The 14,016-nt window shown below is 35.6% G+C and overlaps 1 protein-coding gene across 1 annotated transcript in view; it reads left to right on the top strand.

Annotated features, from left to right (window-relative positions):
* Nucleotides 1-14,016, top strand: part of ERCC6 (ERCC excision repair 6, chromatin remodeling factor) — a 45,385-nt gene extending 31,369 nt beyond the window's left edge. Inside the window, 13 exon segments of the mRNA XM_010714484.2 lie at nucleotides 1,605-1,775; nucleotides 2,212-2,390; nucleotides 3,740-3,854; nucleotides 5,250-5,345; nucleotides 6,239-6,457; nucleotides 7,174-7,284; nucleotides 7,692-7,811; nucleotides 8,815-8,909; nucleotides 10,646-10,791; nucleotides 10,877-11,593; nucleotides 12,124-12,325; nucleotides 12,654-12,732; nucleotides 13,185-14,016. Of these exon segments, the coding sequence (XP_010712786.1) occupies nucleotides 1,605-1,775; nucleotides 2,212-2,390; nucleotides 3,740-3,854; nucleotides 5,250-5,345; nucleotides 6,239-6,457; nucleotides 7,174-7,284; nucleotides 7,692-7,811; nucleotides 8,815-8,909; nucleotides 10,646-10,791; nucleotides 10,877-11,593; nucleotides 12,124-12,325; nucleotides 12,654-12,732; nucleotides 13,185-13,619 (2,685 nt within the window). The 3' untranslated portion in view covers nucleotides 13,620-14,016.

Below are 14,016 nucleotides of genomic sequence, written 5' to 3'. Positions count from 1 at the left end.
GTTATTGTAGGAAATTTTACAAAACCATGGAAACACCTGAGTCCGTGAAGATTTTTTCCTTATTAAGGCACTTCAGAAAGTGTTCTTAACGTTTTAGAATGTATAGATATGTTAGGGATCTTATTATTTTCCTCTTTTGTCTTCACTTTAACTAAATTCTGTGGTGGTTCTACCTTAAATACATGTATATTTAAATTACATTCACTATTTGTTTAATACAGAATTGCCTGAAGTTCATCATGTTCTGTTTTTACCCATCTGCTAATATGGCATACATGAAATCAGTGAAATTCCCTTTCATTTTCCCACTGTAGGCACAGCGTCAGGGATATATATGTGCAGCTTTTGGAAAACTACCAAGTAGCTGCTTAGTGTTCCCTAACACTGAATTCCTATGTAAAAAGGCATGAAGGTCATGAAGCTCTTAATACAGAATGAGCTTCAGTTTCCACAAAATTTGAGTTAACTTGGACTTCCTCTGCCTGAAGACAGGGATTACTTCTGCAACTTGACTATTGAGAGTAATTTAAAATAAAAGTTTAGAATTGATGGTTACCATGTATATGTCTTTCACATGGGCTGGATTGTATGTTTTTTTTTTCAGCGTTTGTGGCAGCAACTAAAGACCAAGTCCTTTTTTCCTACTTGTTGTATAAACACAATATAGCAGAGAAAAGATAATAGTCAGGATAGTCTCCTGAGGGGATGAAAAAAAAATAAAATAAAATTGGTTTTGTTTTCCCTTTCCTACGTGAGCTTCAACAAACTAATTTATGTCCTGATACGCAAAGATATTTAAGCACTTAACTCCAGTTGGTTTCTGTAGCAGCTTAACACCTTGAAGGATTTACCTAAATCCATGCAAATAAATAAATAACATTCTGTGTTCTTTTCCTTCCTGTGTAGTGAAATCACTTTTCAACTAGATTTATACATGAAAGATAAATGCAGGAGAAATTAGATTCTTGAGTACTGTGGTTGCTGTGAATGTATTCAGTGAAGAAGGTGATAAAGACAGGTCCTGCCCTAGATTACAGCTAATTTAATTTACAGCTAAAAAGGCTAGTAAAAAACTGGGAAAAGAGTATAGCTTACTAGAGAAGTATGCAATTTGGTGGTTAATAAAAAAATAAGTCAAAAATACCTGAAAATCCTATTAATGAGAAAGTTATGACAAAATTAAGGATTTAACAAATATTCTGTTGTTGTTCTCATTTTTCACTTTTTTATTTTCTTCTAAGGTTCTGTTATATCTTGGATGCAGTACACGAAGGTAGATTTGTAAAGTGCATATAGGAGAATTCGAAGAATCTAATTACTTGGATGAAATTTCATGTTTGAGTTACAGGTATTGCCTTTGGGGGAAAAAAACTGGATCCTTCTTATCAGGCTTCAGGTCCAGTTCTGTTCTATCGCAGTTCCCAAGTGCTTCAATTTTTTATAGATAAGTCACGTCATCAAAGACGTTTCTACACTGATTTTCTTTGTGAAGAAGATTGTTCTGCTCTTTCAGAACTTTTTGTGTGTACCTTTTGCATGTACTTCAGCAAGTCTGAATTTTCAGTCTCATTGTGTTACTGACGCCTTCCCCTTTTTGTTTTTAGGTGAAACTAATTCGAGAAATTGCTTCATGCCATGGAATTTTAATTACGTCTTATTCATACATTCGACTGATGCAAGATAACATCCACAGCTATGACTGGCATTATGTGATTTTGGATGAGGGTCACAAAATCCGAAATCCAAATGCTGCAGTCACACTTGCATGCAAGCAGGTACTTTATCAAAAACAAATGGAAGATTATTTTTTGAAGTGTGGGAGTTGCCTTCCAAAATCTAATAGCCTGTATTATACCAACAACCATTAATAAGGAGTAAAAGCATAAATAGCAGCAGTATGGATTTGACTGTTCAATTTAGTTAATATTTTAAATGAGTTTGCGTCAGTATTTATAGAAGTAAGACAGAGAAAATCATCAAACTTGAATTGTGGAGGAGTTTACCATTAGGAACAACTGTCAGTTGTTGATCTTTATTTTCTGCTAAGAGTTTACAGATGATAGCTCGCAGCATGTTGGTTCTTTCAGGAGTGTGAGTCCACATATTATTTTAAAATGAGAATTCATCAGTGGTGAAATTGAAAATCCTCTTGAGACAGGATCATGTTACTCTATGACAATGGCTTAATTTTGTTTTTCTTTTTATTAATAGTTCCGTACACCTCATCGCATCATCTTGTCTGGTTCCCCTATGCAAAATAACTTGAAGGAGCTCTGGTCCCTCTTTGACTTTGTATTCCCAGGGAAATTGGGAACACTACCTGTGTTCATGGAGCAATTTTCTGTTCCAATAACCATGGGAGGATACTCCAATGCCTCTCCTGTGCAGGTAAATGCATTGAAAATTGCACTAGAAACTGTTCTGTTGTTTCAAGACTTGATTTTTTTTAAGTGTACTTCTTGCTGCACGTTGTAGGCACAAACGATAGAATCGTACATCTATGTTTTACTTCTGTGTATGTGGAATAAAAAAACAGCTTAACAAAATGAGACCATTTTTTCTATATAGGGATAAAAAATAAATACAAATGTCTCTTGTCAAGAAAGTTGGAATCATTGTAAGTATTGTCTGAAATGAAGTAGAGATGTGCAAGTGTGGGGGAAAAGACAAATCTTAATGTATTTAAATAGAACTTTCCCATTTGATTTCAAGCTTCAGCAGATTATTTCAGATGCTTTGGAGGAATGCTTCAGTCAAAACTGAAAGCTATTTTCATTTTACAAAACTGAAATAGGTTTCAGAAATCCTGAGAGTATATAAACTATTTAATTTGAAAGCAGAAATTGTTTGGAATGTTATCTTCTGGGTAAATACTCTTATTAATACTTGTAGTTGTGGTTCTCTGATATCTTAAGCACATTTCAAGTTAGCTAATAGTTAAACGTTCAGTAATCTGTAAAATAAAAGTTTCAAATTTAAATATTTGCTTTTAAATATTATTCAAATTATTATTATTTTACATGTACACATTTTTAAAGTTTTATTTTCTTTTTGAGCTTAAGTGCTTCCCTTGTCCAAAGCTTAGTAATTTACTTAATTGGACAGCCAATTTGTTTTTTTTTACACATCAATAATTTATTGTATTCTTTATTTTGCTTTAAGAAAAATGAAGGTATTTTTAGCCATTATGTACAGTTAATACCCATCTCACACATCCATTACCCATTATAGAACCATATGTTCCATTTGAGGCTGGAGTGACCTTTAGTTTCTGTGATCATGGGGATTTTCTTGTACCGATTTTTTTTTTTAATAGTCTCAAGTGGACACTAATCTTCACTTATTGTCTAGTAACCGCTGTTGCTTCAGGCCTCTTTTTTTTTTTTTTTCTTTGATCTTCAGTATGTGTGTTAGCAGTTATTCATGCAGATTTGGTTCTATGCAAGTTTAAATTCAGATTGTTTTTTTGCAAGAAATCTCACTTCTGATCTCTGAAATTCCACCGACTTTGTCAAGATAAATCAGTGGTATCTCAGGAAAGTTATTTATGCACAGTTTATTGCAGATAGTGTGAATTTTATTGCAGTTCATGTTGTGTTAAGTAGGTAACTGTAGGATCACATCAATCATAAACCATCTCATAAATGAGGAATTTCCTGTTACTAGTTTTCAATTTTGGGTATTGCTAGAATATTAAGAATCAAAATACAATTTTTGACTTTTCTTCCTTTTTCAGGTAAAAACTAGCATACAAATGTGCATGTGTGCTACGGGACGCCATAAATCCTTACCTGCTGCGAAGAATGAAGGCTGATGTTAAAATGAGCCTTTCACTTCCTGATAAAAATGAACAGGTTTGCTTGTTGTTACTATTGGATCTGTGCCCTCTTCCTCTCCAAAGTTCAGCCTTTCTGTGCTGACAGCAGCTGAAAGGCCGTTTTAACTATGGATGAGACAGAGCATTTAAGTTGCTTCTTCTTTTCCTCTGTTTTCTGAGCATTAAATGGTCTTAATCTTACAGAGTTTAGACATGTACACTCTTATCTAAAAACAAAGGGTATTTGAAGTGTGATCAGACTTGTTTAATACAGTCCTCATAGGTCACAGGTGCACCACAAGTATTTTAGAATGGTGCATCTCTTGGACATTTAGCATTGTTTCCTGCTGTAAAAGGGTTAACTTGCACTGTGAACATTAGAGAAATACATAACTGCAGTTCCTCATGTTGCAAGTTAGCTGGACCTGTAAATCGTAGTAAGTTTCCAAAGCTCTAGCCTTTTCTCTAGAACTTACTGTTTACACTGCAAAGAGGTGGGATGTTTTTTAGGAAATGTTTTGACTCAAAGCTGAGGAGGTAGTAAGGTTTATTTGAATAAATGAAATTCCTGCAAATGCTTATTACAATTAGACTCTCCTGCCTGTCGGGTCTCAGAGCATTGGGCTTTCTTATCTTTTCCAAACTCTTTTCCTTTCTGTCTCTTCCCTCTAAAAGAGAAGCAGTCATGCCAGTAATTCTTTCTAAGAAATAAAAAATTAATAGAGCAAACTGAGTTTCTGCTGTGCAGTCCGATGGCTTTTTTAAATCAAATTTTAATTTCTATTTACTTAAGAACTTGGACTACTTACTCTAAATGATGTAGTCATAAGTAGATAAACAAATTTTATTTTTATTATTATCAGTTGGGTCACTATATAAGTTTGACTTCCATCATAATGTTGAGAGCCTTTCAGGTTGTGAGGAAGTGATTTTATTCCATTTTAGCTCATGAGATCATCTGAAGAATCATTAGCCTTAGAATGTGAGCATATAATGACAGTACAAGTTTGTGTTCTAACATGTTGTTTTCCCATGAGGTACTGACAATTTACAAGTTGTAAGGAACAAAACAAACACATGGTGGAAAGTGTTTCTTATAAAAGTACTTTTGAGAAAATGCTAATACTGCATGGTTAGCTCAAAAAAGCTAGACAGTGTCAGCACTTCCAAAACTAAAGCAATATGAGAGGAAAAGGTAAAAACTGTGTAAGGGCACACAAAAATGATGAAACTCATCTCAACGTTTATGTTCATTCTGTAAAAATTCTCACAAAGTTTAATTTAATAAATCTCTGTATAGAGATTGTTATAATTCAGTATGTTAGACATGTCTGTGAAGCATCATTGCAGCAAATTCCATATTGGAAAACTTGAAAATTTGTAAAGTGTTTACAAGTTGGACTTGAGCTGTTTGCTTGTTTTGTTTTGGTAGGTCCTCTTTTGTCGTTTGACAGATGAGCAGCGTCGAGTCTATCAAAATTTCATCGACTCTAAAGAAGTCTACCAGATTCTCAATGGAGACATGCAGGTTGGCATTAATTAAGGTTGATGACAGGAAGAGTTTGATGGATAAAGTCACTGATTGATGTTCACTTGCTTCTCACTGGGTTCTAAGCAGAAAGGGAAACGCATTCAATCTCAGTTCTGCTTTTGAGGATGTCTGCTTTTCTTTTTTTTTTTCCTTCCTGTGGAGTGTAGAATTTGGGTCCCTATGTAATGGCATGACCAGACTAAAATATGAAAAACTAGACCATAAATAATATGTTGGCTCATCCGATTTTCAGTTATGGAAGATGGAGGGATTACCTTCTTTCAAACCAGTTCTTTTGAGTGCCAATTATATCAGATGAATTAATGTCAGTTGTATTAAATGAATAACCCAGCAGAACTTTTCTAGCATGGTATCAAAAGTGGTCACTTTCAGCACTGTATGTTTACTTAAGTATGTTGACTCAGCTGTTCTTTGTTGCCATGTATTCCAAAGGGTTTGCCTGCTATCCTCAAGGTCTGTTTGAAACTACTTGCTAACGCAGGGAGACAGAGAGGAAATAGGATGAACGCAATAATTTAGTTGAACGAACTTGATGGATTTTTTGTCTTTTGAATAACAAAAGCTTGACCATGAACAACAACCAGGGGCTGCTTCTGCTAATGTGGAAATTTTCACAGAATTCACTTAACCTTGTCATCAGAAAAGACTCACAGTAATATATTTTCATTGACCTTCTCCTATACTGATTTTTCCCAAAATGTTACGTGAAACAAAAGTATTGGCATCCACTAGTTCTTCTAAAGAGCAAACCACTATTAAAAAAACTCATCTTGTTTATGATTAGGTTAATCTGTTGTTATTTCTCATTCACAACACATGTAGATGTAAGTAGTTGTCAAGCAATAAAAAAGATATTTTCTGTTGTTTAGGTTTTCTCAGGACTAGTAGCTTTGAGGAAGATTTGCAACCACCCTGACCTCTTCTCTGGTGGTCCCAAGATTTTGAAATGCTTGCCAGATGCTGATTTGGAGGAAGCAGATCAGTTTGGATATTGGAAACGTTCTGGAAAAATGATAGTGGTAGAGTCCTTGCTGAAAATATGGCACAAGCAAGGTCACAGAGTGTTGTTTTTTACTCAGTCAAGACAGGTAAGATGAGCTCATTGCTTTTTGTTTTCTTATTAGTAGAACTAAAAAGTGTGATTGTCCTGACAAGACTTGTAATTTAAAACAGTTATTTTTGGTGACCTTATAAAATTAATGTGTTACTGGAGGAAAAAAAAAAAAGTCTAATGTCGTTGGAATAATTGAAGACCAGTTTCATAGCTCACAAGCTTTATTGGAAGAACAATGTTGTGGCAACTGTTGCTCAAGTTGAATATACTGAGTCAAAGCTTGTATTAGTTGTAACCATACAGTACTAGCCTGAAGTAGTGATGATATATCTATTGCCCCTTCTGCATAATTTCAGGGTCAAACTGGTTGTCAGTTAACATTTAATCCTAAGGATTGTGTGCTTTGGGCCAGTAGCATAGTCAATGACCTCCATTCATTTTCTCTATATATTCATTATTTCCCTGGAATGCTGAACCACTTACTTGGTTAAATTGGCTTGAGGACATGGTTTCCTATGCCAAGCACAAACATTCCAGTCTTCCATTCAGCAATGAAATAACTCCTCTTTAGTTTACTCCAATTACAATAAGTTCATGAGTTTTCTGCTAACTTAAGATTCACAAATTGTTTGTTTTTTTTCTTGTTTGTTTGACTGGCATTGCATTTAGTACCAGAAATTCTCACAACTCCATCAGATGCCTGTTTAGTCTTCACATCTGGATTTCATTATTTTTTTTCTATCACAACAGATGCTGCAGATCCTTGAAGTCTTTGTGAGAGACAGAAACTATTCCTACCTCAGGATGGATGGCACTACAACAATAGCATCCAGACAACCCCTTATAACAAGATACAATGAGGTGAGATGTTTGATCCTATATGTTAATGCCCATTATAGAGTATGGTGCCTGAGCTTAGCTTGAATTACTGATATTCATTTTTTGTCTGTTTTTAAATACTTTGCATTTGGGAAGTTCAGTCAAATGAAACCACTTTCTTAGTGTGATGGGGAATATGTCATCATTGTTTTAATATAAATTTTCTACTAAGAAAAAAAAATGTTGAAAAGGAAAAGTAAGTTTATTGGGCAACAGTAAAGGAAATTTAAATCAAGCTACTTGTATTTGTCAGAAGTGATATTAGGTAAACAAGGAAATTTAGCTCTCTTTGGATCTTTGCAAATAATAATAAAAGAATGCAGGACATAAGAAAAATGATGTTGTACTTGAATAAATCTTCTTTTAGTAAGTTCTATTCTTTGTAACAGGACAAATCCATATTTATTTTTCTTCTGACAACTCGTGTTGGTGGTATTGGAGTTAATTTGACTGGTGCTGACCGGGTTATTATTTATGATCCTGACTGGAATCCCAGTACGGACACACAGGTAAGTTTGTTCATTGCATTCTGTTCAACAGCTACATTGAAGTAAAACTGAAGATAGAATGAGATCTGTTTCCTCAGTGTTAAAGCACTAAGTTGTTGTTGCCAGCAGTGGTCAATTAGGGGACAGTTCCATATTATGATTGCTCTTTTGGAAAAGCTATTGTCAGTGGTTCCCACCACATCCCCTTTATATTGTTACATCTTACCACTCTTCAATAGCGTGGACTCAAATAATCAATGTAGCAAAACAAACAGTTGAAATGGCTTGTTGGGTTTTTTTCCTAATAAATAAACATACTAGTTGTTTTGCAAGGAAGAATGCAGCTGTTCAGCCTTGGAACTGACATGATTGTTCATGGTGGCAATACAGAGTAAGAAAAAGAGAAAAATTTTGCTTAAGTTGACTTTATCACTGGTCATATGTAGCTATGTCTTTAGGAGAAGCTGCTTTTAATGGTGAGACTCTGGGTTACCAGATCCCTTAACAGTACTTGGGGCTTACATGTTTGAGAGGAATATATTATTTCTGACAGAAAGAAATCCTGAATAGCTCTGAGATCTGCAAGAATGGGGACCTAGAGAGGTCTGTTTCGGTGGTTGCTTTGACAGTTTTTTATGAAAGTTTTTAATTTAGAAAAAAGGAGAAAATTTTAAAGGAAAATTTTATATTAAAGATGACTTCTGAAATAACTTTGTTTCAGAACAAGTCTATTTAAAGTATTTACCTTAGGAATGAGTTCTAATTTTAAGAAGTTAATTTTTTCTTTAGATTTTGCACAGCTTTCTTATTACAATTGATTTCTTATCTTCCTACATACATATACTCTAAATTGTTTTCATCTCCTCCTGAGTTAGTTGTTCTAATACTGTAGAAATACTACAGCAATATAGCTAGTTGAATTTGTTAAAATGTCCAAACTAGGTTTGATATGCTGGTATTGATAGCTCCCTGTCAAACACATCTAGAAAGCTAATGTCTGGTAACCAAACCTTTTGTGTTCCAGGCGCGTGAACGTGCTTGGAGAATAGGTCAAAAGAAACAAGTGACTGTGTACAGACTTCTCACTGCAGGTACTATTGAAGAGAAGATATACCACAGGTCAGTCAAAATGATTCAAACGGTCAAAACGATATAGTCCTGTGCTCAAGAAAATTTTTGCAGCAAACCTGAGGCTGTGTAACAATAACACACCTGAGTGTGTGCTCACATGGAATGCAACCCCCAGCCTTCACCGTGACAGGCATGTGTAGCTCTAGCTCTAAACCCACATGCTAAATGTACTTCACTTTGTTTTAGGAGCCGTGTCCAGTACACAAAGATTTCACAGTAAGGGAGAGTATAAGCCTTAGCACAGAAAGCGGGCTGCTTATTCAGAAGATGAAACTTGACAAGTCTGAGGTGCAATTTGAAATCAGCAAGCTTTTTTATCCTTAGAACATGTAAAGATAAATGCTATATGAGCATATATTTGCTATGCTTCAAGCCTAATATTATTTTATTCCCAAATTGTTCCAAAGTTCAAGAATTAAACCCCAAGAACTCCCAGTCATATTCATGCTATTTATTCAAAAATGTAGCTGGAGTCTTAAAGTGCTTGCATTTCTGAATAATGAAATCTTTTTGTTTGCTTTCCCATTCAGCTTTTTCAGTAGTTAGCTTCATTCACGTGAATTCCAAGTGAACAACATGCGTGGGAATCCTCTTGCTAGGTATTGCTATTTAGAACAGGAATGTCCTCTTTGAAAATGCAGATGAATGAATGGAAAGTTCTAAATAATGGAATACCTGCACTTACTGCGTGCATTTTTTTCTCTGCTTTACCACACTGATGCAAAGCATCTGCTGTTGGTTGGCTTGCACCCCTCTGGCATGTATGTGTTTGAATAACAGTGACCACATCAAGGAAATAGGCTCTAAGGGTCAGGACCTGCTATCAGAAATCTATTTTATTTCATGAACAACGCAATAGACTTCGTGCTTTAAGCAGGTTGCCTTTTCTTCTTGCCTTATATTTTCCTCTCTGCAAAAAATGCAGAAAGTTATGAAGCTGTTAATTCCTTGAAACTCCAAAAGTCTTCCAACGGGTGCACTACAGTACCTGATGCTGAAGTTTGAATGTAGTTTTGACATTTACGCATTTTAAAAATACTGTCTTTGTTTAATGCCAGCAGAGCCAAAATGATAATGACAATACTACTTTAGAACTGATCCCCATTTCTATTTGGGGTGTATTTTTAATAATACATTTAATATTTAATAATAATGTTTATGACAATCAAAAATTATGTTGTATGATAATGGCATAAAAGTAGATCTACAAATACTAGCAGGCTTTCTTCCTCTGTTTTCTCTTTTCGCTATTGCCATCCAGTCCTCACCATTACACTATGAGCTACCACACTGCCTTCGATTCCTTCAACTATTAAAAATGACATTTTAACATGATCTTGTTTTTCATTTAAACAGCTTTCTGATTGCTACATATGTGAGCTTCTCAATTTTAATGGATAAGAAAAAAAAACACCCTAGCTGTGAAGTTATTTATTGCTTAGTTAACGGATGCCTCACAGGACATTTCAGGATGGTGGTTACCTGTTGTGTTATGGGATTGTTGCAAAACAGTAAATCCCCATGCTTAACAATTTAGTTGGTTGTTTGAAAGTTACCAACTCAAGATTGTCTTTTAGAAACTAGCATCATCTTCCCACTGTTTAATCATTCTGCGGGGTAACATTTGTGCTTATACAGTTTTCTGTTTAAGTACTGTAGTCAGTACTTACACATAACTAGATGTTGTTTCCTGCATAAATTACTTTTGGTTTGTTTGGTTTTAGACAAATCTTCAAGCAATTTTTAACAAACAGAGTGCTGAAAGACCCTAAGCAAAGGCGCTTTTTCAAATCCAATGATCTTTATGAGCTATTTACTCTGAGCAGCCCAGATGTGTCTCAGGGGACAGAAACAAGTGCAATTTTTGCAGGTACACTTTTTTCCTAATATTTTTAATAGAAAAAAAAATGTTTGAAGTGTTTGATAATTTGATACTAATTTTATTCATCCCTCAGGTACTGGTTCAGATGTTCAAGTCCCCAAACACCAATTGAAACGGAAACTTGAGAGGCCAGCTGATGATGATGACACTTTGAAAGGTGGTCTCCATCTTAAAAAAAGCTGCTCACCGAAGTACAGCAAGTCATCTAGTTCCCACTTAACCAGCCACATGGCAAATTCTTCTAAAGCAATAGAGACCAACAAGGAAGCCAAAGGAAATTTGGAAACTTTCGATCAAAAAAACTATGCAGAAGATATTGCACAAACTGCTACAAACATAAATTCAGTGAATAAAAGTAAGCAAGAAAGCTTGGAAAGAGCTGACATATCTCTGTCCCAATCATTGCCAGGTGATGCAGAGCCTTCAGAGAATGCCACGGTGACTGAAGAAGAACATGAAGTGGCTAATGAAAATGCTGAGGGAGATTTTAGCCTTCTGTGTAGTGCAGCTGGCTGTCAGGAAAAGCAGATTGGTAAAACAGAAGATGGGCAATTGGATAATAATCATTATAAATGTACCTCAAAAACAAAGCACAGAGTGGATATGCTATCACATGACAGCCATAAAGAGAAGTCTAAGAAGAAACATCACAAAGATGCCAAGTTTGAAGGGGAGCGCATTCCTCACCTGGTGAAACAAAAGCGCTACAGGAAGGAGGACAGTGAAGAGAAGGAGTTGGACCCGAAGAAAAATGATGATTATGTCTTGGAGAAACTCTTCAAGAAAACAGGTAATTTTTGTTATTTGATTTGTGCAACAGTGACAGGCTATTTAAATAGATGTGTGCAAAGCTTACAAATGAGAAAGAGCAGTTTATCTAGTCTGTTACTGTCAGGACATGTTAAAATGTTCATTGTTGAAATAACTCAGGTAGGAGTGTGTTGATTGCCTTCCAGAAACTCCTTTGGATATGAAAGTAGTACAATGTTTATTTTGGAAATAAATATGTAACCAACCTTCATTTAGGCAAGAGTTCCACTTCTGTTTGTCCTGTCCATAACAATAGAAATGATCAATTTAACCACATAATTGCTAAGTCTTTTGTAAATAATGACCTCATCTGCACACCAAATGTGGTTTACTGTCAAATTGATTGCTCAGCTGACAGAAGGGGGATCTCTTACTAGAAATGACTGTACTGAAGTGCTGAATGTAATCAATCTGAAAATGGAAAAAAGAAGATTTTGGCATTCATTTAAGATTACTATTTCAATTAACAGGTGTCCTCCTTCAACTTTTCTTGTGTGCTCTGTTCACTAGGAGTACACAGTGTAATGAAGCATGATGCCATTATGGAAGCTTCCAGTGCAGATTATGTGCTGGTAGAAGCAGAAGCAAACAGAGTGGCACAAGATGCACTAAGAGCCTTAAAAGTCTCTCGACAGCGATGCTTAGGAGCTGCCTCTGGTGTGCCAACATGGACAGGTGTGAGTGGTCTTTCAGGTGCACCATCAGGAGTAAAGTAAGTTCATTTCTCACACTGCTTATCCAAAAATAGAAGAGTTCCTTAGAATGGTGTGGATTATTTCTTTTTGCACCCAGTATTTTTAGTAACATGTATCATTTTTCATTTGTTTTTTTTAATATTTAATAAGGCAAAATGACATGTTTTGAACCTAGAAAGTAGTCCATTCTGAAGTATAAAAAAGCATTACAGTTTCACAGTACAGGAAAGAGAGGTGTAGAGCACTCTTGAGAATCCTAGAACACAAACCCAGTCATTGGCTTTGGCAAAAGTGTCCTAATATTGAGAGAGATTTCTCATGGAATTAATTCTTTTGCATGTTTAGAAGTCGGTTTGGTCAAAAAAGAAACCCTATGCTGCTTTCTTCACATTCCACTTGTGCATCACCTGTGAAAAAGTGCAAGGTAAGAAAGACAAGCTAGTATTTCTCTTCTAATAGCTTATCTATACACAGAGAAATATATATCCACACATATATATATGCATGAAATGTTCTGGCTTATGCAACAAACCTGATTTATACTCATTTATACTCTCTTACCTATTCTTCATATAATTATGTAGACCTCTAGAATTTTCAGTCACCCAAGAATTTTTCTTTCTTTGATGCAACATTTTGTCTACTCAGATACAGCAAACTGCAGCATGTACCATTTGTCTGTCTCAAGATCAGCAAAGCTTTTCTTTCACTTCCTAAGTTCTATAGTATATGTTCAAGCTGAAACTAAAGAATGCTGCCTCTTTGCTGTATATTACAAATGTGCTCACATATGTTATTTAAGTCTAAACAGCAAGCAGATTTTGTTAAACAGATTCTGTGGATCTCAAAATACATGGTCTATATGTTTATTTGTAGGATGCAGATACAATGAAGAAAGAAAATGTGAAGAAGAATAGTACCAATGGGCACTTTGATGGAAAATTGGAAACTGGAGAATCATCATCTAGTGTATTAGATTCTTCATCATTATTAGCTAAGATGAGGGCGAGAAACCACCTTATTTTACCACAAAGGACAGGGAATGAGGGAGATGAGAATCTTCACCAAGCACCAGCTCCAGCCCCAGGTTCAACAGAATACGATGAATTGCTGGTGGATGTGCGGAACTTCATTGCATTCCAGGCCCGTGTGGATGGTGAGGCTAGTACTCAGGAAATACTGCAGGAGTTTGAGTCCAAACTGCCTGCAGCACAGTCTTGTGTCTTTAGAGAACTCCTACGCAATCTCTGCACCTTTCATAGGAACCCAAGTGGTGAAGGTGTCTGGAGGCTGAAGCCAGAATTCCGCTGACTTCTGTCAGGAGAAGGTACCAGTTTGCACTCGGCCAACACTCTGCTGTCAAAGACTTACTATTTATCTTTTGAAATGAGGAATTTGTGTTTGTGATTTAATAAATGACTTGAGCAGATTGTGATGCAGCACTCATTACAAGTTTAGTGCTGGCTTCATTTCCAAATTAAGCTATTTGTATGGAAGTGCAACCTACCTCATAGGTGAAGCAATAGAAAATATCACCTTTTCTTTAAAAGAAATGATGGGATGAAGAATATGTGCTGACTTTTTACTGCAGTAAGAGCCATGGATATTGCCGTGGGCATTTATTTGATTTCTGTGAAATTCCAAGAACTTTTCTCAGTTTTCTTTGTGTTACGTAAGTGGTCACTGGGCACACAGTGTAGCATCAAAA

Source organism: Meleagris gallopavo, chromosome 8 (assembly GCF_000146605.3).
Source record: "Meleagris gallopavo isolate NT-WF06-2002-E0010 breed Aviagen turkey brand Nicholas breeding stock chromosome 8, Turkey_5.1, whole genome shotgun sequence".
NCBI classification, from domain to species: Eukaryota; Metazoa; Chordata; class Aves; order Galliformes; family Phasianidae; genus Meleagris; species Meleagris gallopavo.
This window is presented reverse-complemented; position numbering and strand designations above follow the sequence as displayed.